Source organism: Octopus bimaculoides, chromosome 3 (genome assembly GCF_046866305.1).
Source record: "Octopus bimaculoides isolate indiv1 chromosome 3, ASM4686630v1, whole genome shotgun sequence".
In the NCBI taxonomy this organism is placed as follows: Eukaryota; Metazoa; Mollusca; class Cephalopoda; order Octopoda; family Octopodidae; genus Octopus; species Octopus bimaculoides.
In genome coordinates, this window is record NC_142930.1 from 98,643,712 (window position 1) to 98,669,336 (window position 25,625).

A 25,625-nucleotide genomic window follows, 5' to 3' on the forward strand; every position below is an offset into this window, starting at 1 on the left:
TTAGCCTGGTACTTATTCTACTGGTCTCTTTAGCCAAAACATCAGTTGTCAAGCAATAATGAGAGACAAACACACACACACAAACATATGAGGAGGCCAGGATAACACATGCAAGACTCAAGAAAGATTTAAAGAAGAATGTTGCAATCAAGAAGGTGAATCTCAGTGACCTTTTTGAGTGCACAGTTTGTGACAGACCATGTCTTTCTTTTGCTGGACTCAAATCTCATTTGTGAACCCATGAAAAACAAACCTCCACCAACTATTCTGCCTATATATCTGTGCACACCTTTCAATGCCGTGTATGCCATAAGATCTTCAAATCTAACAGAGGCCTCAAAAGACATTTTAAGAGCCACAAAGATCAGAACTTAACTGCAGCTCTTGGTGGTCCAAATCAGATATGCAATCTATGTAAGTGTCTTTTCAATGCATTGTCTGGTTTAAAAAACCACATTAGACACCAAGATGGATCTAAGGTGTAGGTACGAGAGATGGTCAGACTCTGCATAAGGCATAGACAACCACCATATATATATATATATATATATATATATATATATATGAAAATATGTGTGTGTGTGTGTATGCATATATGATGAGCTTCATTCAGTTGCTGTCGTCCAAATCCACTCACAATCCTTTGGTCAACCTGAGGCTATAGCAGAAAATACTTGCCCAGAACCATGTGGTTGGAAAGCAAGTTTCTGTCCATACAGCCATGCCTGCGTTTATGCAGTAAGAATTTATGGGTGCACCTTTTGATTACAAATATGGATGAAACTTGGTGGAAATTTCCAGAAAAGAGAGTAGCAGTGATCTACTTACTTATATATATCTAGAACTCTGGTGTTTACTTCTCTCAGGGATAATCCTCTCAGATCTTTACATGCTAACCAAAATCTGGAAAGAAAAAAAGGATTGAAAATATTCAATTTCTGATTTAAGAACCTATTTGTTTTGCACAGCAGCAAAGATATTACTAAAGAAAGTGTGAAATTCTATGAGAAGGGAAAAATAAAAAGAACTAAAACAAATAAAATATGGTAGCAAAAAATTTTAAGAAAAGGATAAAATGCCTGGTGCAAGTTAAAATTCATTATATTTTGTATTACACCCGAGGAGGGATTGGAGAAAATCCATTGCATTTCTAAGAGATCAAGAAATAATTATAACTTTTTTCCAACTACAAAATATAAAAAATAAACCTCAAATCTAAAAAAAAAAAGAGAAATTATTCGGCACAAGTTGGATTTTTTTTTACATTTTGCCTTAAACAACATTAGGAAACTAAGAGAATCCATAAATTTTTATGACACCAAGGAATGATTTTTTTCAAGAATTGCAATTTTAGATTTAAAAAAAAAAAATGACACAAAGGCAAAGATTGTTTTTCTGGAGGAAGAAGAAGTGGTGGAGGAGGAGGAGGAGGAAGAGAAAAAATAATGCTGGGAGGATAGGGAGGGGAAAGGGGAAGCAGAGGCAGGGAGACAAAAAGAGAAGAGAATGAGGTGGGTAGGGGAGCAAGCCCTAAATTAAATCAGTTTTCTTTCATTGAGTATCTCCAACTGAGATGTATTTCATAACATTGCACCAATAATTTCTGCTTCAATCTAGCTTTGGTACTTCCTCAGTTTAAGGTTGTGTATCTTTGCAAAAAAACATCAATGTAGTAGTTGAATGGTTTTCATCCTCTATTGGGTTGTAGAATTCACCAAAATATAACATCCAATATAGCCTGATGTTTGGTACAATAACAGTGAATAGTAAAGCCTACTTTGTATTGAGCAACAATAGTAGAGATAGATAGAAGGAATCCATAAATCTTCTCTTTAATCCTGTGTCCATATCATGTGAAGTTATGAAAAGTTTGGTATACTACAGAGCTGCACAGGTGTGGCTGCATAGTAAGAAGCTTGCTTCCTAACCATATAGTTCTGGGTTCAGTCCCATTGCATGGCACCTTGGGCAAGTGTCTTCTGCTATAGCCTTGGGCTGACTAAACCCTTGTGAGCAGATTTGGTAGATTTCAAGGTGATGCTCCAGAATAGCTGCAGTCAAATGACTGAAACAAGTAAAAGATTAAAGATGACAAATATGTACTGCCAAAGTAAGCTTGAAGTTTCTTTTTTATTGCCAAAGTTTTATTTCCATAGAGGAGAATTCTCTCTACATAACCTGTAGTAATCCAGCTTCATTGAAATTAAGTAACTTAATAATTGCATGATGGTGTGAAGTTTGTTATAGCCACTTCATGCTTTTCCCTTGTGTGTCAGGAAGTCTTTCATTTGGTCAGCAACATAGAAGCCAAGGTTTTTGAAGTCAGTGACCTCCTTCAGTTGTAGACCATCATTGGAACAATAGTTATTTACAGCAGCTCAATTCATCTAGCTGCATATGGGTAGGAAGTATACAGAGAAAGACTTCTTGCAAATGTGCTCCATCTGAGATATGACTTTGTGGAGCTCACTTGAAAGTTTTCCTTTCTATCAAAAGAAGGCAAAATGCAAATATTGCAAATGGATGATATTCTCTATTTGCAATTAATTTTCATTTTATCTAAAGGAGAAACTTGTCATTTCTATGTTGATTTACAAAATAAAATGAAGTGTCAAGAGAAAGCTTGAGAAATTAAAATGAGAAAAGATTAACTCACACAAAATAAAATTAAATACAAAACAGAAAAATTTTTAAAGTTAACAAAGAGGAAAATTGTTTAAAAAATCAAGAAGACTTACTTAAGATTTTCTCCACTGAATTCCTTATCAAGGAACTTACTAAACTGTTCAACTCCAGCCTGGTCAGTGAGAACTTCTTCAATAGTAAAACCCCACCGTTTCACACGCCGTGGTGGAATGTCTTTGGGATTTCTGCAAATAAGAGAAGAAAAAAAAGAAAATACTTAATCCTCATTCCCCACAAAAATGATCAAACTTAAGGAATGATGAATAAAATTAAAAAAATCTTTTCATGTATCCCTCCTTTTTGTTTTCTCTCACAACTACAATGGCTTTTGGTTCTATAAACATTAATGGATATATACTTCTCTTCTAAAACATCAAATTAAATCTATGGAATATACATCTGGTATCTCTCCTGTTACACATTAACTATCCCACTTCAACAACCCTTATTGTAAACCCTTCATTTCATTATTCTTTGCCAATACATTTTTCTTTCTGATTAGCACCAAGTCATCCCTGATCAAAAGCATTCTGGTTATAACCAAAATATTTTTTCTATATCAAGAACTGTATTATCCAATACGTTCTTCCATTTTTTCACAAAATTGTAGGGAATGAGTGGAGAGAAATTTGACTGCTATAACTCATTGGTTCATTATGTATTCATGTATTTATAAGATAGCTATTAGTTTGGTCTTTCTTGCTTTGTAAGATCAGGAGTTTCAAGAAAGAATGCATTGGATCACCTCCTTATAAAATATGATTTCAAATTTGCTGCAAATGTTTTTGATATTCTTTTCAAGATAGGCTGCATTCTTCTTCTTCTTCTTCTTCTTCTTCTTCTTCTTCTTCTTCTTCTTATTATTATTATTATTATTATTATTATTATTATTATTATTACTATTATTATCATTATTATCATTATTATTATTATTATTATTATTATCATCATTATTATTTAAAGGTGACAAGTTGGCATAACCATTAGCATACCAGGCAAAATGTGTAGTGGCATTTTGCCCATCTTTCTGGTTTCAAATTCTGCTGAGATCAACTTTGCCTTTCATCCTTTCAGGGTCGATAAAATAAGTACTAGTTGAATACTGGAGGTCAATGTAATCAACTCCCTCCTCCCCCGAAATTACTGGCCTTGTCCCAAAATTTGACGTCATTACTATTATTATTATTAGCAGAAAGACCATTTAGTGAGCAGTTTTCAGTTGTTGCTAAATGATATTAAATGAATGAAATAGAGTTGATCATATCAACCCCAGTGATTGGTATATTATTGATTGATTGGTATGTTATTCTATCAATCTTGAAAAAATTGACAGACTTAGTTGACTTCATGCTAGTTAAACTCAGAATGAAAAGGGTTCTCACAAAATAACGCACTGAATTTTGTCTGACACACTACTGATTCTCCTAACTCATCACACTTAAATCCAAATAAAAATATTAATAAAAATGATTTCTAAATATAGCACAAAAATGTGTAGAGTGTACTGAAATAAATAAAGCTCATTACAGTACTCTTATTTATATTATAAATCTCTGAAGGATGAAAGGAATAGTTAACTTTGATAGGAATTGACTTCAGAATGGAAAAGGCTGAAGCTAAATAATGCAAGGCATTTTTCTGACACTTTAATGATATTGCCTATCCATATCTACAATCTTATCATAATGACTATGTGTCAATACATATGTATGTCACAAAAATCACATCTTCTATCACCTCCCTTAGTTGAACTATAGACATTTCAATCAGTAATAATTTCAAGAGTGAAAATATCAACATGTTAAAACACAAGATTGAACCATGGGCCTTTAGATCTTCAGTCTAACATTCTGAGCAGTTTTAACAATCTATAAATTGTCAGATAATTTGTAGATATATATATGCACTAAGAATATTTTGCTAAAGTACGCAAAACAAAATACTTTAAATAATGGAAGAGAACAGTCTTATTCCAAATAAAAAAAAACTATTCAAAATATATATTGCTTTTATACCAAATTACACCAGTCTTTTATAAGCTTTTGATTTGTTTGAAATCTATATATTTACATAAATAATAGATGAATTGTAATTTTAGAAAATGCACTTTTTAACATTGAACACTTTTAGCAGCAGACATATTGAAGCTTGTTAAATATGCACAATTCAGTAGTCACTTGACCAGTTGAAAAGTGCAGCTAAATCTCCACAAATCACACCTTCAATTAAAGGCTTCATTGATGATGAAGTTGCCACAAATGAGGAGAATGTTGCAAATGGAATACTGTTCACCAAAGAGCTTCAATAAAAACTGATCTGGGATTAAACAACACCAAAGTTTACTTCAAGCCAAGAGAGTAAGGCTTCTCTTTTTCTCTTTCTGATACTCTGTTAATATCAGGACATACAATATCTCAAAATGAATCATATTACATTCTTTTGGGGCCAGCTTCATGCATTCATTCATAATATGCCTACAGTCTCACCTTTATAACCACAAACCCTGCACTTGCCACTTTCTGCTGTATCATTTGCCTGATGTGCTTGTTCTTGCACAGCACAGATAAGCACTTGTCTTTGGCTTCAAGCCACTCTTCTTTATTCAGAACCACCTTCCATCACCATCTCTAATCCTGCCCATCTCTCTCACAAACTACCAGTACATCTTTTTTTCCATTCCATGTTCATTTTCCTTACTCTTCTTTTTATTATGTGTTTTGTACACTTCCATCTCCATGCAGGTATCTGTCTTGACTATACCATATATTCTCACCTGAACCAGAAAAGGCTCTATGGAACTCATGAAACACTACCCCCAAACTATTTTGTTTTGAGCATATACAATATTCGCAGGTGAAAATTGTACATGCTCTAAGCAAAATGTGCCTGGTTAGATACAGCCAGTCAATATTGCACTTGAGACAGAATGATCTGAGCATTGAGAGTAGTTTTCTTAATTTTTGGTCTAGCTTTTATAACTCCTCTTCCCTTTTTTACTCTCTTGAGATATTCATTTCTCACCTTTTCTTTTATTTCTTGATAGAGAATTCTGTCTGCCTCCAATAAACCTAAGTACTTGTAACTGTCACCCTCATTCCTTGCTTAGATTGATGTATCATCTGGGAGTTTAATCTCTCCTGACTTGGATATATTTTTGTCTCCTTATTACTAGCACCAAGTGGAGGCGCAATGGCCCAGTGGTTAGGGCAGCGGACTCGCGGTCATAGTATCGTGGTTTCGATTCCCAGACCAGGCATTGTGAGTGTTTATTGAACGAAAACACCTAAAGCTCCACGAGGCTCTGGCAGGGGATGGTGGCGAACCCTGCTGTACTCTTCCACCACAACTTTCTCTCACTCTTTCTTCCTGTTTCTGTTGTACCTATATTTCAAAGGGCCAGCCTTGTCACACTGTGTCACGCTGAATATCCCCGAGAACTGAGTAAAGGGTACAAGTGTCTGTGGAGTGCTCAGCCACTTGCACGTTAATTTCACAAGCAGGCTGTTCCGTTGATCGGATCGACTGGAACCCTTGACGTCGTAAGCGACGGAGTGCCAACAACAACACTAGCACCACACATTTATCTATTCCAAATTCCATGCCAGTCTAGACCAATGAATCTAAAACTTATTGACATCATCATCAGTATTATTATTACTGTTGGTGATGCTGTTGTTGTTATTTATTACATAGGTATAATTTGTGTGGAGGGGTTAATTGATTAAACTGACTTCAATATCTGACTGGTACTTAATTTTACTGATCCAGAAAGGATGAAAGGCAAACCTGACCTCAGGGGGATGAAATAATTACATCTAGAATAATGTTTGTTTTGCTTATAACTGAGGCCCTATATATACAACAGAATAAAAATGCTGCCTTAGCAGTTGCAAATAAGCTGCCTTCACAAAAGTCTGTAAGATTTTCTACTTTGCTCAACATATATTTTGGTGTAATCAGTAATTGTTAACTTCAATGTCAGATTTGAATGAGAGTTGGCTGAGCTATTTGGTCCAAAAAATATATAAAAAATAACCAGGGCTATATAAAATTTATCCCATGAATTTCATATAAAAAAGAAAACGAGTTTCTTTAAAGCATCACATGTTCAGGGTATCCCCCTTCCTTCTAATTTACAGAGTCTTATATTGTTTATGTATATATTTATGAATTTCAAATTTGGTGGCCTAAAAGAGATCAAATTTAAATGAAAGCAACATACACAGTTTTTTCCTGCTCCCAGAATTCTATATTATCAGAGATCCAGGGATTCGATGGTTCAGGGGTTGTGCTGAAGGCATCAAATTCTGCATATTGTTCACAGTAAGCAATGAAGCTGAAAATACCAAAATAAAAGAAATAAGTTAAATCATAGCAACAATATATTTACCAAAATATATAAGTAAACTGACAACTATTTTAGTCTCTGTGTGATGTGTGTGTGTGTGTGTGTGTGTGTGTGTGTGTGTGTGTGTGTGTGTGTGTGTGTGTGTGTGTGTGTGTGTGTGTGTGTATATATATATATATATATATATAGACACAAGAGGTGAGGATCGAAATCCTTCAAAGGGATGTCAAACATCCAAATCTATCAATACAATCCAAGCAAAGAATATATATAAATATATATTCAGTATTAGCAAATAATTTTATTTTTTATTAATACACACAGACACACACACACACACATATATATATCATCATCATTATCATCATCATTTAATATCTGTTTTCCATGCTGGCATGGGTTGAATGGTTTGACAGAAGCTTGTCAGCTGGAGAACTGCCCAGACTCCAATTGTGTGTTTTGACATGGTTTCTATGACTGTTTTCCGTTCCAAATGCAAATCACTTCACAGAGTGTGCTGGTGCTTTTTACATGGGACTGGCATGAGTGGTCTTACATGGCACTGACTCAGGTGCTTTTGTGTTGCACCAGCATGGGTGCATTTGCATGGCACTGGGACATGTGCTTTTTATGTATAATGTATCTATGTGTGCATACACATACAGGCCATTTCAGCTTACAATAGAAACCAAAGTGTTGATATAAAGCAGTCGTCTTTTCTTCTTAATATAGAATATTTATCAACTAAATATAAAGTTATATAGACACACGTATATTTACTAGTGTCTGCCTTTCTTGTTACCTATTATGGATGCAGTTTAAAATGGTTCTTGAACTTATAACATCATTTGCACAAATAAAAAATTCTTTCTAATATAACACAAGCATGGCTGTATCATGAAGATGTTTGCTTTGTGAGCAAGTGGTTGTGGGTGTAGCCACACTGTGTAGCACCATGATTGAATGCTCCTACTATAGTTCTGGGTTGATAAATGCAGTTTGTGTAACAAGGGATGGTACTGAACTTATCCATATTTCAATCCTTTTACCCTATGTAGCATCATTCTTACCCCTAAACCTGCATGCAAGGCATTCTCTCAGACCTGCTTATATCCAATACACACTTCCACGACCCTTTCTCTGTGCAGCCACTTGTTATTGACACCTACAACTGACTATCTTCAGTGGTATCCGTCACTGTCTGCTCCTTTCATCCACCCAGTCACCCTAATTTCTTTTTTTCTCTCTCTCTCTCCCATCATACTTTTACTCCCTATATGCATCCATCCTTCCTCTTCTCTAGTCAGTACTTGCATTTCTATTAACTTTCCTTCTCTGTTATATAGCCCTAAGTGAATAAACACATCCTAAATTGGTGAGAACTCTTTAATTTAAGGAGGTGCAAGACAGCCCCACTTTACAGGCATACTTTGTAAAGTGCTTGACAAATGCCCACCACTTCACAACATGTATTAGTTGTAGTGCTGATGAGACCCTTTAGTCTTGTAGAGGACATAACAATCTCTTCAGTGCAATTTCTACAATAAAATGCACGCAGTACCTTCTGTACAATGGCTGGTGATAGGAATGGCATCCAACAGAAGAAACCAAACCCAAACTGAAATGTATGAATGAAATGTGGTCCTGCAACCCATCTAGAAGGGGAGTAACTCTGAATAAAATTGACAGCAATTTGGAAAGTATGTATATGATGATTTTGTGACACGTAAAAGCACCCACTACACTCTCTGAGTGGTTGGCGTTAGGAAGGGCATCCAGCTGTAGAAACTCTGCCAAATCAGACTGGAGCCTGGTGTTGCCATCCGGTTTCACCAGTCCTCAGTCAAATCGTCCAACCCATGCTAGCATGGAAAGCGGACGTTAAACGATGATGATGATGATGATGATATATGTACACATACACATATGCAGTGGAGGCGCAATGGCCCAGTGGTTAGGGCAGCGGACTCGCAGCCATAGGATCGTGATTTCAATTGTGAGTGTTTATTGAGCGAAAACACCTAAAGCTCCACGAGGCTCCGGCAGGGGATGGTGGTGAACCCTGCTGTACTCTTCAACCATAACTTTCTCTCACTCTTACTTCCTGTTTCTGTTGTGCCTGTAATTCAAAGGGTCAGCCTTGTCACACTGTGTCACGATGAATATCCCCGAGAACTACGTTAAGGGTACACACGTCTGTGGAGTGCTCAGCCACTTGCACGTTAATTTCACGAGCAGGCTGTTCCGTTGATCGGATCAACTGGAACCCTCGACATCGTAAGCGATGGAGTGCCAACAACAACAACACATATGCAATACAATATAAAATCTTTTATATAAAATGTACATATAACTTTCTAAAAGTAAGCATCAGCTACTAGTGATGACAAGACACCCCAAAGCTATATCTAGGCTTATACATTTTCATGCACATCAAATATTCCACACAGTACCTTTCATAACATTTATTGGATGGTGGTACTTCTCTCTTTGTCTTCAAAGTGATACTTGAAAACATTGATAAATGTTTTGTTAGAGAGAAAAAGTTATGTATTCTGTCCTTTCAGTGTTACCTTTCTTATTGCCACTTTTATTATATCCAACAGCTAGTGGAAAACTATCTAACTCTACCTCTAAAGCAAAGGCTGTAAAATAAACTTCGAATTGGACTTAGATGACAATCAGATGTAGCTTACAAGTAATAACAGCCATTCAATGATTTATAGACACAATGGAAATAAATGAATGATTTTTTTTCTCTCCATATCTCAGACATAGCCAGCAGGCAGCACTGTTGTAGCTGCAGAGTATATCTCCAGCTGCCAATGCATCATGGCAGCACTTTCAAGTGAAGTATTTTGAAAAATTATCCATCATTTGTAATCCAAAAATTTTTCATAAGCTTTCAGCACATTTCCTCAACACCAGAGTATGTCTCAATTCATACCCTCACTTAAAGTACTACTAAATATAAGTATAGATTCCTGACTAACTGCATTACCCAGATGACAGAACAATTGGTAACATTTCAAATTCCAAGTGCCTGTCCTCAATTTATGCTCAGTCATGGGGAAGAGTTGTAAGAAGTTTTTACAACCACTACACTTGCTCACTATCCAGGAATATCTGCAGTTGTCTGTGAGTTGGTGCATGTTTGTGCATCTTTAACCTCAGCAGCACATGTTTTCCAACAGAATGATTATTGACAAAGAAATATATCTCAGACTGGGATCTAAACAAAGGAATGCATTCCATTCACAAGACTGAGATATATTCCTTTGTGATAAAAGAGAACAAAAGAACAGATGTTCCAGTCTGGTTAGATATTCCTTGGGGTAAGGCACAACAGTGAAGCAACTAAATCAATGTATGCATGTTGCCATCTCTTCCCAACCTTTCAGAGATAGATTTCTGTCAGTTCATTTCTAATAATGAGAAACAAAAAGAAAAAAATTGTTTCTTTATATAAGTAAACAATAAAATTCAAACTAGAAACTAATTACACTGAGGTAAAAAAAAAATAGAATAAAAAAAAAACAACTGCAAAAGTCTAAAACGAAAACAAAATCACAATGGAACTATAAAAATATTGCCAATAAATACAATTTTAGTAAAACCTTTCTATAATTAGTTATACAAAGAATAAGGGAGAATCATGAAAGTAACCAAAAATGGCTCAAAAATTCCAAAATAAAGACAGAAACTGGAGAACTGATTTTTAGCAGCTCAAGATCGATATCTGGTCATAAAAAAATCAACAAAAATAAAATGGTAAAATAAGAGGTTAATATTAACTGCAAGAACTATGCAATAAGCATAAAGAAACAATTAACCACATCATTTCTGGCTGTCCAGCACATGTAGAGACTGGATATACCTACAAGCATCACAAGGCATGTAGTTTTATCTTATGAATAATATTGCAGACATTTTCTCATGAAAACTGAAAATACATAATAGAAGCACACACAAAATACACATAATAGAAGCACACACCAAATACACATAATAGAAGCACACACCAAATACTAGGTGGCAATGATATAGCTACCATACTTAAAGAATTCTTGTGCAGGTTGTATTGTCAGTTGGAGACATACTCTGCAATTATAGTAGTGCTGTCAAATGGATACATCTGAGAGATGAGAACATCTTCCATTTACATGCATAGTGTTCATAAATCACTGATTAGTGGGATTTTGTTGAATAGCTGTTATTGCTTGGTGGATGAATTTGATTAAGCTTAAAGTATGGCATATACGAGGGGGTGCTGAAAAGTTCCTGACTTTGAGTAAAAGAAAATACAGAAGGATCCAGTTAATTATGTTTTTTATTCAACGTATTTGTTTCTCAGATTCACACACTTATCACAGTGGTTCTTCAGTTTTTCTAAGTCCTGTAGAAGCATTCAGAATGTTGGGTCTCTAACCAGGTCTTTCGTGATACTCTTTAAGCCAGGAACTTTCCAGTACACTCTCGTACACAGTAGACTAACTGTTTGATACAAAATTACCCACTCAAAATAAACAGCCTACTTAGGTACAGCATCCATCCTATGTAAGACATTTAATTTAGTAAGACAAATGACACAGAAAATATTTTTCGGAGTTACACTCAAATACTATAAAAACTTTCACACTAATCTAATACAATAAACACCAAACAAATTTCAGAACACACAAAACTTTAACACTACATACACTTGAAAAACATATTAATAGGATTGGTGGTCTTATTTACTTTTTGTGTTTAATATTGCAATTTATGAATAGCAGCATTCATTTGTTACATTTTTTTTCAATGGACCAATCACTAGTTCACAGGATTTCTCACAGCAAGAATGACAAGAGAGTATTAAACTCAATGCAAAACAAATATTTAAAGACAAAGAGCACCTTTCTTCCACAGTTTTATAGACTATGTTATCTTTTACTTATGAAATGCATATACACACATACACACTAACATCTACCTACCTGCACACACATACATACATGGACATACACACACATATATAAGATGAGCTTCAGCACAGTTTTACATGGATAATATTTCACTGTCAAGGCAAGGCTATGTTAGGGAAGACTTTCCTAAGACGTTACACAGTGGATTTAACCTAAAACTATATTGTAGTGAAATGCACTGGTTTTTGTGAAAATACTTCCATAAAACTGCTGATAAACAAAACAGTTTTTTCTAAATTTAAGACAGCAAGCTGGCAGAGTCATTACTACACTGGGCAAAATGCTTAGTAGCATTTCATTCATGTTTACATTTTGAGTTCAAATTCTGCCAAGGTCGACTTTACTTTTCATCCTTTCAGGGTCGATAAAATAAGTTTCAGATGAGCATTGGGGTCTTCAACAACTTGGAAAGGTTCCTAAATTTGGAAAATGGATGCCTCATGAATTGTCCGAAAGCAACTGCAAAATCCTGAGTTGACATCTGCTCTTCTCTCCATTCTCGCGAACTCATTTCACCCTTTTTGGATAGACTTGTGACAGGTGACGAAAAATGGATCTTCTATTGAAATGTTAAACGTCATAAACAGTGGCTGGGTAAAAGGGAAAAAGCTCAACCACAACCGAGAAAGGAACTTCGTGAGAAAAAGGTTCTTCTCTCTATCTGGTGGGATTGCAAAGGAATAATTCACTTTGAATTGTTACCACCTAATGCAACAATCAATGTTCAAGTCTACTGTCAGCAATTAGAGCATTTGAACCAAGCTTTGAAGAAAAAAAGACCCGCTTTAGTGAATTGAAAAGGAGTGATGTTTCATCAGGATAATGCATGACTCCACACTGCAAAGATCACATCACAGAAGATCGAAGAGCTTGGTTAGGAAAAAATTCCTCATCCACCTTATTCTCCCGACCTTGCTCCTTCAGACTACCATTTGTTTCATAGTTTACAGAATCATTTTGGGGACATAACTTTCGCAAGCCAGGAGGAGGTTGAAACTGACATTTCAGAGTTCTTCACTTTGAAACAAAAAGAATTTTACATTGATGGGATTAAAAAGCTTGTAAATAGATGGAAGGAAGTCATAGATAATCAGGGAAAGTACATTGATGATTAAATATAAATTAAATATAACATTTGATCACTTGTTTTCTTTATTCAAAATTTGGACAGAATTTATGGGATTACCTGATACAATGACTATTCTTAGTAATATGTCTGTATAAACAGACAGATTTTTTTAGCATTAATGGCTTTCTAAATATTCTATACTCATACACAATATATGGCCTAGCAATGTAAGACACAACAACTGTCAAGCCACACATGATACCTTAGTAACTCTTTGTTCAGGTACTGCTAAACTTCATAAAATTTTAAGCTGGTTCTGAGGATGCCAAGGTTAATTGTGTCTGACAGAAGATTAATAAATATTTAAAATATATTTAGAGCTATTGTATAAAACATACCTTTCAGCAACTTTGGAAATTTTTACTCTTCGTTTCTCAAGCTTTTGTTTAAGACTCTCAATCTAAAATGAAACAAGAATGAAATTGTTCATTAAACATCACCACTTCAAATGACCATACTACTTCAAATAACACTAATCTCTCTTTAATTAGTATATTGCTCTCTTCAAATAACACATTGATTCAGCCTGCTAGAAACAGCAGCCAAATCTCACTCAGTTACTACTTTCATGTACCACCTTAAACATAAAAAGGAAACAGAATAATGCCACTCCAGATATACTGTCTATATATAAGATGTGATATAAGATATACTGTCTAGATATAAGGTGAGAATAGTATTGAATATAGAGTGAGCTTGATAAGAGCAGGTCTGGCATTGAAAACAATAACACACTACCTGTTAAAATAACACTCCATTATTGCATACTGCATTTACTTGAGAACAATGTAATTTCAAATATAATGTGACTCCAACTTTTGTGCCTAAAATTCACTAACATATTTTATTATCTTTAATTATTTTATTTTTTCTTACATTTAAGTAAAATATCAAATCACTGATATTTTGTATAAAATTTCTTGCATTATACACAAGTAAATGCAGAGTATGTGTGTATGTATGTATGTATGTATGTATGCATATGTACATATAGGGATGTCAAAAGCAGAAAACAGGAAACACAAATGGATTTACACAGTGAATATATTACATTGATGCTCAGTGTAAGGTTATAGATGGAAAAATAGGAGAGTATGGTTCTTCATAAAAAAGAAGGAAAAGTCCAGAAGAAAGAAAAGGAAGAAGGAGCAGAAAGCCTGAGAAGAGGTCATGTGTCATTATATGGCCTATATATATATATATATATATATATATATATATATATATATATATATATGTATATATATTATATTATATGTATTTATTTTCTCTTAGTTAATAATTAACTTGGGCAAAATAAATTGGTTAATAGATACCAAGGTAGCAAATATCACAAAATGACTGTGGTGTAACTCCTGTTTATGAGGTAGAAACTCCTTGTTATTTTGGGTACTTGAGTAAATATATGAATTTAGTAAATGGAGTAAAACACATATGTTAACTGAATACTTTTATTTCCAACATATGTTTCGGTTAAAATGTCTTACGGTTAAGCTGGTTCCCATGCATATCCCTGAAGAGAAGATTACATTCTTATCAACATCACCTATTCCTATGGAAGGTATAATTTGTAATCTTCGAAACATATGTTGGAAATAAAAGTATTCAGTTAACATATGCGTTTTACTCCATTTACTAAATTTATATATGTATATATATATATATATATATACACAGACATATATATGTATGTATATATATATATATATACATACATACATGCATATATATGTAGGCCATATAATGACACATGAGGTCTTCTCAGGCTTTCTGCTCCTTCTTTCTTTTCCTTCTTCTGAGGGTAGCATGGTTGACAAAGACATCAACTGCTCTGCCTGCAACACCAAGGCTAAACTAGTGGCCAAGATCAAGGAAGTGTTCAAAGATCTTCCCAGGGACACAGTGAGGATTGGATGTATCAGGTTCCAGAGCTGTCTTGAGGCTGTGGTGGAAGATGAGAGCAGCTACTTTGAGTATGCTGTTACCTCTCAGCCATAATCTAATGTGGTATGTTTTGAATTTTAAAATACTTTTAGTTTTGAATGGAATATTGTGTTTTCTTTCCCTTTTTGCAAACTGTCAAATTTAGCCCAAATACTCTGTGTATATACACAATCTCACCTAAAACCAAACTATTTACAAATTATTTCTTGTTACTTTGTTATAGCCACTTCAAAACATTTGCATATAAATTTGAGGAAAATCAGGTTGTCTACATGAGGATGTATATTATTCAATACTCAAAACACCTGATGACTTTAGAATAAAACACATATGATGTACCCAAGATTCTGAAGAACTGAAGAATAAACAGAATTTTAAATGACAATATTTTGATACTAAACTTATACCGTTCAAATACTATCTTGTCTTCAGAATTTTTTTTAGGATGGACATTCAGAAAGTTGTCATCTCTTAATCTTTTAAAGATATTACAGAAGGTAAGGATAGTCATTAGAAACAGTATATAGTTTAGTGGAAATCTGTGTCAGCCAAGAGATAAAATATACAGGTAAATGTTTCAGGTAGAACTCTGTTAATTTTTTTTTCCAATGAAAGATGATGTTCAAGATGGCAGTCCTTACTACATTTCACAGAGCAACAGAAATGTTTTAAATATTATAAAAGTTCTTGAGTTTAGGACAACCATTTATACCAAACATTTTTACCCACTGTGCTGAATATGGTCTGTAGGAGTGCCATAAGATTTTAAAGGGGATCAGATAATGCTAGAATATTTAAGTTGAATGTATTTAATGAATTGCACAGGTTTGTGTGCTACTTTGAGGCAATGTTCAGTGCTTGTGCTCATCTCTGTTTTAAAACAATTTGCTGGTTACTTTTTTATACAATGTAAAAAAGCTGTAACACTGTCAGTGCCTTATTCAGTATGTTATGGATTAGCAAAGGTTAAATATTGCAGCTTTAGACATTAAAAGTATATGTGCATGGATATGATTCCATGAATGAGTGAGTGAATGAAAGAGAGAGAGAGAGAGAGAGAGTGTGTGTGTGTGTGTGTGTGTGTGTGTGTGTGTATGCATGCAAGCATGTGCATCTGTATGTGTATGCATGAAATGGAAGTGTAAAGCAACCTAAATGTAGCACTAGATGATTAATATCAAAATTAATGTTATTTTGGACCTCAATGAGTGGCATGGTTAAATTTATAATATTGAAAGCACATATCCAATGAAGAGAAAATATCCACTACAAAAGTGGTGAATTAAAAGGAAAGCATGTTATTGTCAGGCAGTGAGTAATCATTCAAATGTGCTTAAATTGATGAAAAATAACCTCAGCACAGATGACCAAATGTAATTTTTTCCAAATTGAACTGATTTTTGTTAGATTGATTTTGTTAATAATTAGTCAATTGATTATGTATAACAGTAACTTATAATAAGAAAAAAGAAAGAGAAATGTATATCAATGCTTAAAATTTATAATCTCACCACTGGTAAATTTTGGCATCATACAACTCAAGACAGAACAAGAAAATGTTTTGAAAATGTGAAAAATCTATAAATACTTATCAGTACACAAATTTTGAAAGTTATGGAAATACTAAAAAAAAAAAGGGAAAAGAACAAAAGAAAATATATAAAAATAACACTCACCAGCTGACTGTCAGCTGAAGCCTAGTAAAAAGAAAGAGAAGAAAACCAAGAAATTAATAGAGTTGAGTGAAAACATCCATTTTATTAATATTTTAACTACAATAGCAGAGGTTTAGAAGCATCAAGGAAGAAAACAATTGATTTCCAAATTATATGTACTGAAAGGATTAAAATTTAAGAAAAAGAAATGAAAAATAATTGGAAAGCAAATTATTAAGACTCCACTGTTAATACGTACATATATATGTGCATGTACACGAGTGTGTGTGTTTATATGTGTGTGTGTGTGTGTGTGTGTGTGTGTGTGTGTGTGTGTGTGTGTGTGTGTGTGTAAACTGGAACTCTGCCAGTTATGACAATGATCATGGCAGTTGATCAATCACTCAATCAAACAACCAGCTCATGAAATTAATGTGCAAGTGGTTGAGCATTCCACAGAAACATGTACCCTTAACGAAGATTTAGCATGACACAGAGTGTGACAAAGATGGCCCTTTGAAATACAGATACTTCCCATTTTTACCAGCTGAGTGTAATGGAGCAACATGAAATAAAGTGTCTTGTTCAAGGACACATTGCCAGGTACCAGAGTCACGATATTATGATCATGAGCTGAATACCTTAACCAATAAGCCATATGCTTTCATATATATATATATATATATATATATATATATATATATATATATATATATATAAGGTTGAGGAGGGTATTGGATTTAACCAAACCCAAGAGGATACAGGTAATACCGAGTAAGTGCTGTATACCGATTAGTTTGCCCCAGTCGTTGTATGAACAGGATTGGGTATTATAAGTCGTGTATTAGCGTGTGTATGTGTAAATATATAAAAATAAAAAGATAAAGAGAGCAATGGTAAGGTTTTTTATGGATAGAGTCTTACAGCTGTTTTTGGGAAGATCCAGTACTTCCCTTCATCGGAGACAGAAAAAAATAAAGTAATCTATTATTATATCCATAGGCGGATATTTTTAGTATGAAGTACTGTTCTCTCTTTTTTCAGCACATCACACTCTTTACCACTTCATACTAAAAATATCCGCCTATGGATATAATAATAGATTACTTTATTTTTTCTGTCTCCGATGAAGGGAAGTACTGGATCTTCCCAAAAACAGCTGTAAGACTCTATCCATAAAAAACCTTACCATTGCTCTCTTTATCTTTTTATTTTTATATATTTACATATATATATATATATATATATATATATATATATATATATATATATATATACATATAGCACCATATTTTTAATTTTATGCATGCACATTGTTTGTTTTTGATCTTGTCGCCTACACAGTATAGTACAGTCAGTTGGGCACCATCTGTGAGAAAAATAGCACCATGAAGCAATTCACTCTGCCAGAAATTTGGAAATGACATGCTGTACTGCTTGGCATTCCTGTCAGAAGCTCCAATACAAACATTTCTTCAGCATGTTTGGGCGTCAACCTGAGGAGAGTGCAGAGGATTTGGAAAGAATTGGATGAGTCTAATGGTGATTATGAAGGTATAGCGGCTCAGAAAACTCACTCTGATCATTCTCATAAGAATAGAACTCCTGAATTTATTGGGGAGATCCAAGTCACTCAGTTCCAATGCCAGAGACATGGGAGTGTCTGAGTTTCTTATCAGGCAGGTAGTGCATGAAGACATTCAGTATTCCTCATACAAGATGAGAAAGGGCCAATTTTTATCCCAAGCCATCAAGGACAAAATGAAAACCACGCTATGAGGCTGGTGAACCCACAGAACAACCGTTGGCTTACCATGTACCCAAAATATGTAGCGAGAGTGATAAAAATCAAACATCCAGTCAACATCATGGTGTTTGGAGTGATCACTAGTGATGGCGACATTATGCCTCCATTCATCTTCCCACACGGCCTCAGACTCAACACAGAAGCTGACATCAAGTGCCTGGAGGAAGTAGTGCTGCCCTGAGTCAAGAGAGAGCTGCTGAAACACCCAATGTCTGGCAACAGGACTCTGCACCTTACCACACAAGCAGGAGAACCCAGTCATGGCTGTCAGACAATTCCTGTGACCACATCACCACTAACATCTGGCCACCTAACTTTCCAGACTGCAAGCCCCTTGATTATTATGTGTGGGGTGCAGTTGAGGAAAGACCAACAAAACTCCTTGTAACACCAAAGATGAACTGAAGACAAGGATTATGGCAGTATTCACCAACTTAAAGAAGAGTTGCAGGAGATTGTAAAGTCATCTGGAGGCTGTGATTGAAGCCAATGGGAATTTTACTATTTCTTTAGTATTTCAATATATTCTTATGTAATTTTGGTAAATATATTTGCTAAAAAGAGATGACAGTATTATTTTCATTTTTGCATAATTTAGACAACAATATATTCACTGCATCCTGTATATATATATATATATATATATATATATATATATATATATATATATATATATATAGTTTAAAAAAAACACAAAAAACAATAACAAAAAAACAACAAAATGAGGACGTGATACAGATAGTGTTATTGGACGCTCGGGAAAGGAAAGAGAGAGTGTATGACGTTTCGGGCGTAGCCCTTCGTCGGAAAGATGGAAAGTTTGGAGAATGGAAAAACGGAGAAAGAGGAAAATGGTACTGATGCCCACGAGGTTACATTGTGAAAGGACCGGAAGAGGAGGTGGTGGGGGAAAAGTTCTTTCTAAGACAGGAGAGTGAAAAAGGGAGATGAATATCTGTGCGTGCGCGAGAGTCTACGAGTGTGTGTGTGATAACAGAACGTGTGTGTGCGTATGTATGTGTGTGTGTGTGTGCATGGTTTGGTGGTTTATCTGTTAGTGTGTTTGTGTGTATGTGTGTGTGTGTGAGACGTAGTGGAAGGAATTAGTAGCAGGAATAGTTAGTGGATGCTTATGGACAATGTTAAGTGGAAGGTCAGCAGGCGGTATTTTAGTATGTGTGTGTTCGTGTGTGTGTTTGTGTGGGGTTGTAGGTATTGGGTACGTGTATGTGTGTGTGTATGTATGTGCGTTCGTCTATATGTGTGTGTGAGGGCGCACATGTATGTTTGTCATGTATGTGGGCGGTATATATGTAAGGTGTGGGAGGTGTGTGTGTTAGGTGTATGGGAGGTATGTGAGGTATGTGTGAATGGGGGTATGTATTGGTTGTCAGGTGTGTGGGAGGTATTTGTGAATGGGGGTATATGTGGGTTACGTGTGCAAGGGTGTGTATGCTTGGGTGGGTGTGTGTGTGTATGTTTGCGTGATTGTTAACGTGTATGTGTATGCACAAGTGTGCGTGTGTATGTGCGTTTGTATAAGTGTGTGGGCGAGTCTGAGCATGTAAGTGCATACATATGTGTTATGTGTGTGTGGTGTGTTGGGGGTAGGTGTGTTTACATGTGCGTGTATTTTTTGTGTGTGGGTATGTGTGCGTGTAGGAAGGGGTGAGATAAATTGTGGAAAAATGTAGTGAGTGTAATAACAAGAGAATAACGGATATAATGTAAAATGGACGAGGGGGGAGGGTAAAAAAAATGAAAAAAAAAATAAAGAAATAAAAAAAATTAAAAAATAAAGAAAAGTGTTGCATAGACGTAAAGGGGAGAGTCATAAGGAGGAGGGGGCTGTGTTGAGTCCGAAGGGGAAAGATGAATTAAGGTTAAAAATATAGCGTTGCTCCAAGTGGAGTCACGAGGGAGTGGACCCATGGTGCAGGGCGAGGCCAAAAACGGAGATGTTAGAGGGAGAGTGGTTGGCCAAGTGGAAGTGACGGGCAACAGGGGCGTCCGAACCTAGCCGAACGTCCCTTAGGTGTTCGGTGAAACGGTCGGCCAGCCGGCGGCCCGTCTGCCCCACGTAGAGTTGGTTGCATAGGTTGCATTTGATGCAGTAAATTAGGTTGGAGGAGGTGCAGGTGAAACTGTGTGGAATGTGAAGAGTTTGTAGGTTCGACCCTGTGACAGAGGTAGTGTTGGTGATGAAGGGGCAGGTGTGACAGCGGGATCTGGAGCACGGGAAGGAGCCGGGTGGGGTGGGGAGGAAGAGGAGAAGGTACTGCGGACCAGTAGATCGCGTAGGTTGCGGGCGCGTTTGAAAGAAGATAGGGGTGGGTTGGGGAAAATGGGGTGGGTGGTGGGATCGAGCTGGAGGCGACGGAAGGCCCGTAGGATCCTCCGACGAAGGGGTAGGGTGGCAGGGTGGAAACGTAGTGGGAATGGGGTACGGTTAGGGGATTGGTGTGGGGGAGGAGAGAGGGCGGTGTTGCGGTCGATTCGACGAGCGCGGGCGAGGGCGGATTGGACAAGGTGGGAGGGGTATCCTCGATGCATGAACAGACGAGCAAGATACTGGGACTGGGTCTCGAAATCCTGGTCCAGGCTGCACAAACGTCGGAGGCGGAGGAACTGGGAGTAGGGGATGGCCCGTTTGGTGTGGAATGGATGGGAGGAGGAGAAGTTGAGGTAGAGGTGGGAGTCAGTGGGTTTGAAGAAGGCGGAGGTAGTTAGAGAGTTGGAGGGGGGGTTGATGGAAAGACAGATGTCGTGGAAGTTAACAGAGGTGTCAGAGATTGTAGAAGTAAAGTCAAGAGCAGGGTGGAAGTTAGAGAGGAAGGAGATGAAAAAGCAGAGCTGTTCACGGGAGAGGGAGGTGGCTCCAATACAGTCATCTATGTAGCGACCGTATAGTTCTGGGGTCAGACCGGAGAATTGGGAGAATACTTAGGCCTCAATGTAACCAGCAAAGAGGTTGGCGTAATTGGGACCCATTCTCGTTCCCATCGCGACCCCAGAGAGCTGTTGGTAGGTATCTCCGGCGAACATGAAGCAGTTGAGGGTGAGGACGAGTTCTGCCAGACAACGTAGGGGTGCTAGGTGTGGGGTCAGGGCGGCGGTCAAGGAAGTATTGGAGGGCTGAGAGACCATCGTTGTGTGGAATCACGGTGTATAGGGATTTGATGTCCAGGGTGAAGAGGAGGTGTGAGGGGCCGGGAGGGAAAGAAAAGGAATTGAAGAGGCGAAGGGCGTGGTTAGTGTCGTGTATGTGGGATGGGAGGGCAGCAACTAACGGGGATAGGATATGGTCGAGGTATTTTGAAATGAGTTCGGTGGGGCAATTGCAAGCAGAGACAATGGGGCGGCCAGGCTTGTTAGGTTTGTGGATCTTGGGAAGGAAGTAGATGGAGGAGGTGCGGGGTGTGCGGACGATGAGGTTGGTGGCGGTAGCAGGGAGAGCAGAGGAGGAGATGAGGTCATGGATTGTGGAGGACACAAGCCGTTGGTAGGAGGGGTGGGGTAGGAGGGGAGGAGGCGGTAGAAGAGGGGATTGTGAAGCTGGTTGAGCGCTTCCTCTCTGTAAAGGTCCGCGCGCCACACCACCAATGCTCCACCTTTGTCCGCCGGCTTGATGACGGTGTCGTCGCGGCGGTGGAGATTGCGGAGGGCGACCGATTCGGCCCGGGTGAGATTGGCCGGGAGGGATCTTTTTTTAAAGTCGAAACGCTCAACCAACGCCTTACAGTCATTCACGAACAAATCTAGGCTACTGAATTGGCCTGGAGGCGGCGTCCAGTTGGATGGGCGGCGTCCCAGGTCCGGGAAGTAGTCCTGATTGTCGGGATGCTGTGTTGACGTTTGGAAGAACGCGCACAGTTTGATGCGGCGCAGGAACTGGCTGACATCAGTGCGAGTCCCGAATTCGTCACAGTGGGGCGTGAGAGGCGTGAAGCGGAGGCCCCTACTAAGGAGTGTGTGTGTGTGTGTGTGTGTGTATATATATCTATCTATATATATGTATATCTATCTATCTATCTATCTATCTATCTATCTATCTATCTATCTATCTACTTATCTATATATATATATATATATATGTGTGTGTGTATATCTATCTATCTATCTATATATATATATATATATATGTGTGTGTGTGTGTGTGTGTGTGTGTATATCTATCTATCTATCTATATATATATATATATATATATATTTATATATATATATATATATATATATATATTAATATATATATATACATGGATATATATCTACACACATATATATATCAATATATAAACATACACACAAAGATATATACATACATGTATAAAAAAGATAATAATACAAGAAGATGGAATGAACAGCTTTTAATCCAAATTACGATTGTTTTTGTGCATTAGTAACAGCTGTTACTTGCTGAGCACTTCACAAGCTATAACACATTGTAAAGACATTATACATATATAAATATGATGTGCAAGTGCATAGCTATTGCTATGCATTGCACATCATCAGATGAGTGGCTTTTTGGACACTGCTGGATTGCTTATAGCTTCCCATTGTTTTACACCAATATTCTATTTTTTACATTCCCTTGATAAAGAGCAACATATAGACTTCGATAGACACAAGTCATATAAAATACCAAAGAAATTAAGGGAAATAAAAATCAAGAATGTAAATTATAAAATAAATAGACCAGAATTAATTAAAGGAAATAAAAAATTAAAAGTATAAAATATAAATTATCAAAACCTCATATTCAGTCTTTTCTTTTGCATAGATGTGTCTTGCTTTTTATGAAGATAGGTTAACTCTAACATAATAATGTTGCAAAAATATAAACTAGAAGAATTCTTTATCTCTTTTGTCTGTAAACATCTTTCTTCAAAGGACGGGTGGTCAACTTATTACCCCAGCAGGATACCAGCTTGTCTACTAGGCTGCTCATAAACTTAAATTTAGCTGTGCTTGGTTCCCATCACAGTCGTTTAATCAGTCATTAATAGATGCTATCACATCCTTATATGCTCATGCATTCACATACATTTGTACATTTATATACAGACATTCTTAGACACTTGCACAGAGTCATACCCATGTACACACACACATATAGGTACATACATACAATTGATGATTCTTTTCACTCAATAATGTGAGGTTAAATCAATAGTTTTCTCTCCCACATATATATTATGTACACATATTCTTTTATTTTGCATTAACATACATATATTTATATATACCAATATACATCTATCTAAAATTAGACAGATTTTTGCTCTCATGAATGTGCATCTCTCCATGCCACTATACCAGTCATTTTCCACTTACGCTACAACATTCTGTCAGAACAAGAAGGTTCATTCTATAGTCATTTCCCCTTTACCTAAATAATTGTACCTAACATATCAGTTATTATAGGATTACACAATTTAGGTGGACAGCAATATAAATAAGCATAACATTAATGATACTGAAACATTATAATAGCAGTTTTGAGTGAATTGTGGATTGATATAACTAAATGATCATAGATACATACAAATTATTATGAATATCAGATAATTCATGTAAGCAACAATATAATCTTGCCAGTAGAAGTAATCACCAAATTATAAATGCATTTTTGTATAAATAAAAGATTGATGTAATATTGATGTCACATATTGTTTCTAAATTCCAGAAATGGTCTTTTAAAGCTATGATTACATGTTAATATAATTTTTGAGCATTTGTTGATTATTTTATCACAACAATGCTATTTCAAGTGTCTCTTCCAGGTAGAGGTTACAGACTTTTGAGTATGCGTTATATAGTTTCACATTTTGCATTGCTGTTCAAGTCATGCTGCATTGTACTTTTTACAATGTGAAGTCCCATATAAGGTCTGAGTGATGCAAATTGCCTTTTGCAGTTGCTCATAAATGATGCTGTATGATTCCCCCAGCAGTTTTTGAAAGTGTCACTTGTTACACCTATATATATATGCATATATATATATATATATATATATATATATATATATATATATACACACACACACACATGTACATATTTATCACCATCATCGTTTAACGTCCGTTTTCCATGCTGGCATGGGTTGGACGGTTTGACTGGGGACTGGCAAGCCAGGAGGCTGCACCAGGTTCCAATCTGATCTGGCAATGTTTCTACAGCTGGATGCCCTTCCTTATGCCTACCACTCCGAAAGTGTAGTGGGTGCTTTATATGTGCCACCAGCACAGGAGCCAGTCAGGTGGCACTGGCATCAGCTATGTTCAGATGGTGCCTTTTACGTGTTACCGGCACAGGAGCCAGGGGACTGGCGTTGACCATGTTCAGATGGTGCTTTTTATGTACCACCAGTGTGGGGATCCAGTCAGGTGGCACTGGCAACAACCCATGCATGCATGGTGCTTATTGCGTGCCACCAGCATGGGAGCCAGTCAGGCAGCACTGGCATCAACCACAACTACAATTTCCGTTTAACTGTGATTTGATTTGATTTTGATTTTGATTTTGATTTTTGATTTTGATTTTTGATTTTACTTGACTCAATAGGTCTCCACAAGCATGGAATGTCACCTGATGATTCAAAGGTACTTTTTAAATGGGCTGATTATGTGACATTGGTGTAGGTTATGGCTGTGATCTCGCTTTACTTGCTGGGTCTTCTTAATCACAGCATATCTCCAGAGGTCTTGGTCATTGCCTCTGTAAGTTCATATATAAATATGCACTTGTTTTTACTGTACATTTATATATAACATTTCTACATAAGCATTCATTCACCAAAGGACATGCTTTCTTATCTCAACAATTTCATTTTTATATTATTATTTGCAACCAGGTTGCTCCTTGTATTTGTTTTCATATTTTTCCTTTTATTGTGATAGTTATTGCTGTTATTATTACTACTTTTATTTCCATTATTCTCATTGCTGTCATTCCCAGTGCTATTCCAGTTTCTACTCCTATTACCTATGCTAATGTTGATATATATACTTATATTAGGATCACCTGGACTATCAAGATTTTGCTCCACAGCATTATGGTCTTCCCTACACTTTGGACCTGTGTTATTCCA

General features: G+C 36.4%; 1 protein-coding gene across 8 annotated transcripts in view; it reads right to left on the reverse strand.

Moving 5' to 3' along the window:
• LOC106883361 (regulator of G protein signaling 7) overlaps positions 1 to 25,625 on the reverse strand; it is a 325,930-nt gene that overhangs the window by 112,548 nt on the left and 187,757 nt on the right. For all 8 annotated transcript variants that reach the window (XR_016241150.1, XM_089349413.1, XM_052966213.2 and 5 more), the window contains 5 exons: positions 16,747 to 16,767; positions 13,465 to 13,526; positions 6,908 to 7,021; positions 2,739 to 2,870; positions 829 to 903 (listed from right to left, as the gene is read on the reverse strand). Coding sequence is in view for 7 of the 8 variants with exons in the window: in XM_089349413.1 (XP_089205539.1) it covers positions 829 to 903; positions 2,739 to 2,870; positions 6,908 to 7,021; positions 13,465 to 13,526; positions 16,747 to 16,767 (404 nt within the window). In the remaining variant the exon portion in view is untranslated. The remainder of the gene's footprint in view (positions 1 to 828; positions 904 to 2,738; positions 2,871 to 6,907; positions 7,022 to 13,464; positions 13,527 to 16,746; positions 16,768 to 25,625) is intronic.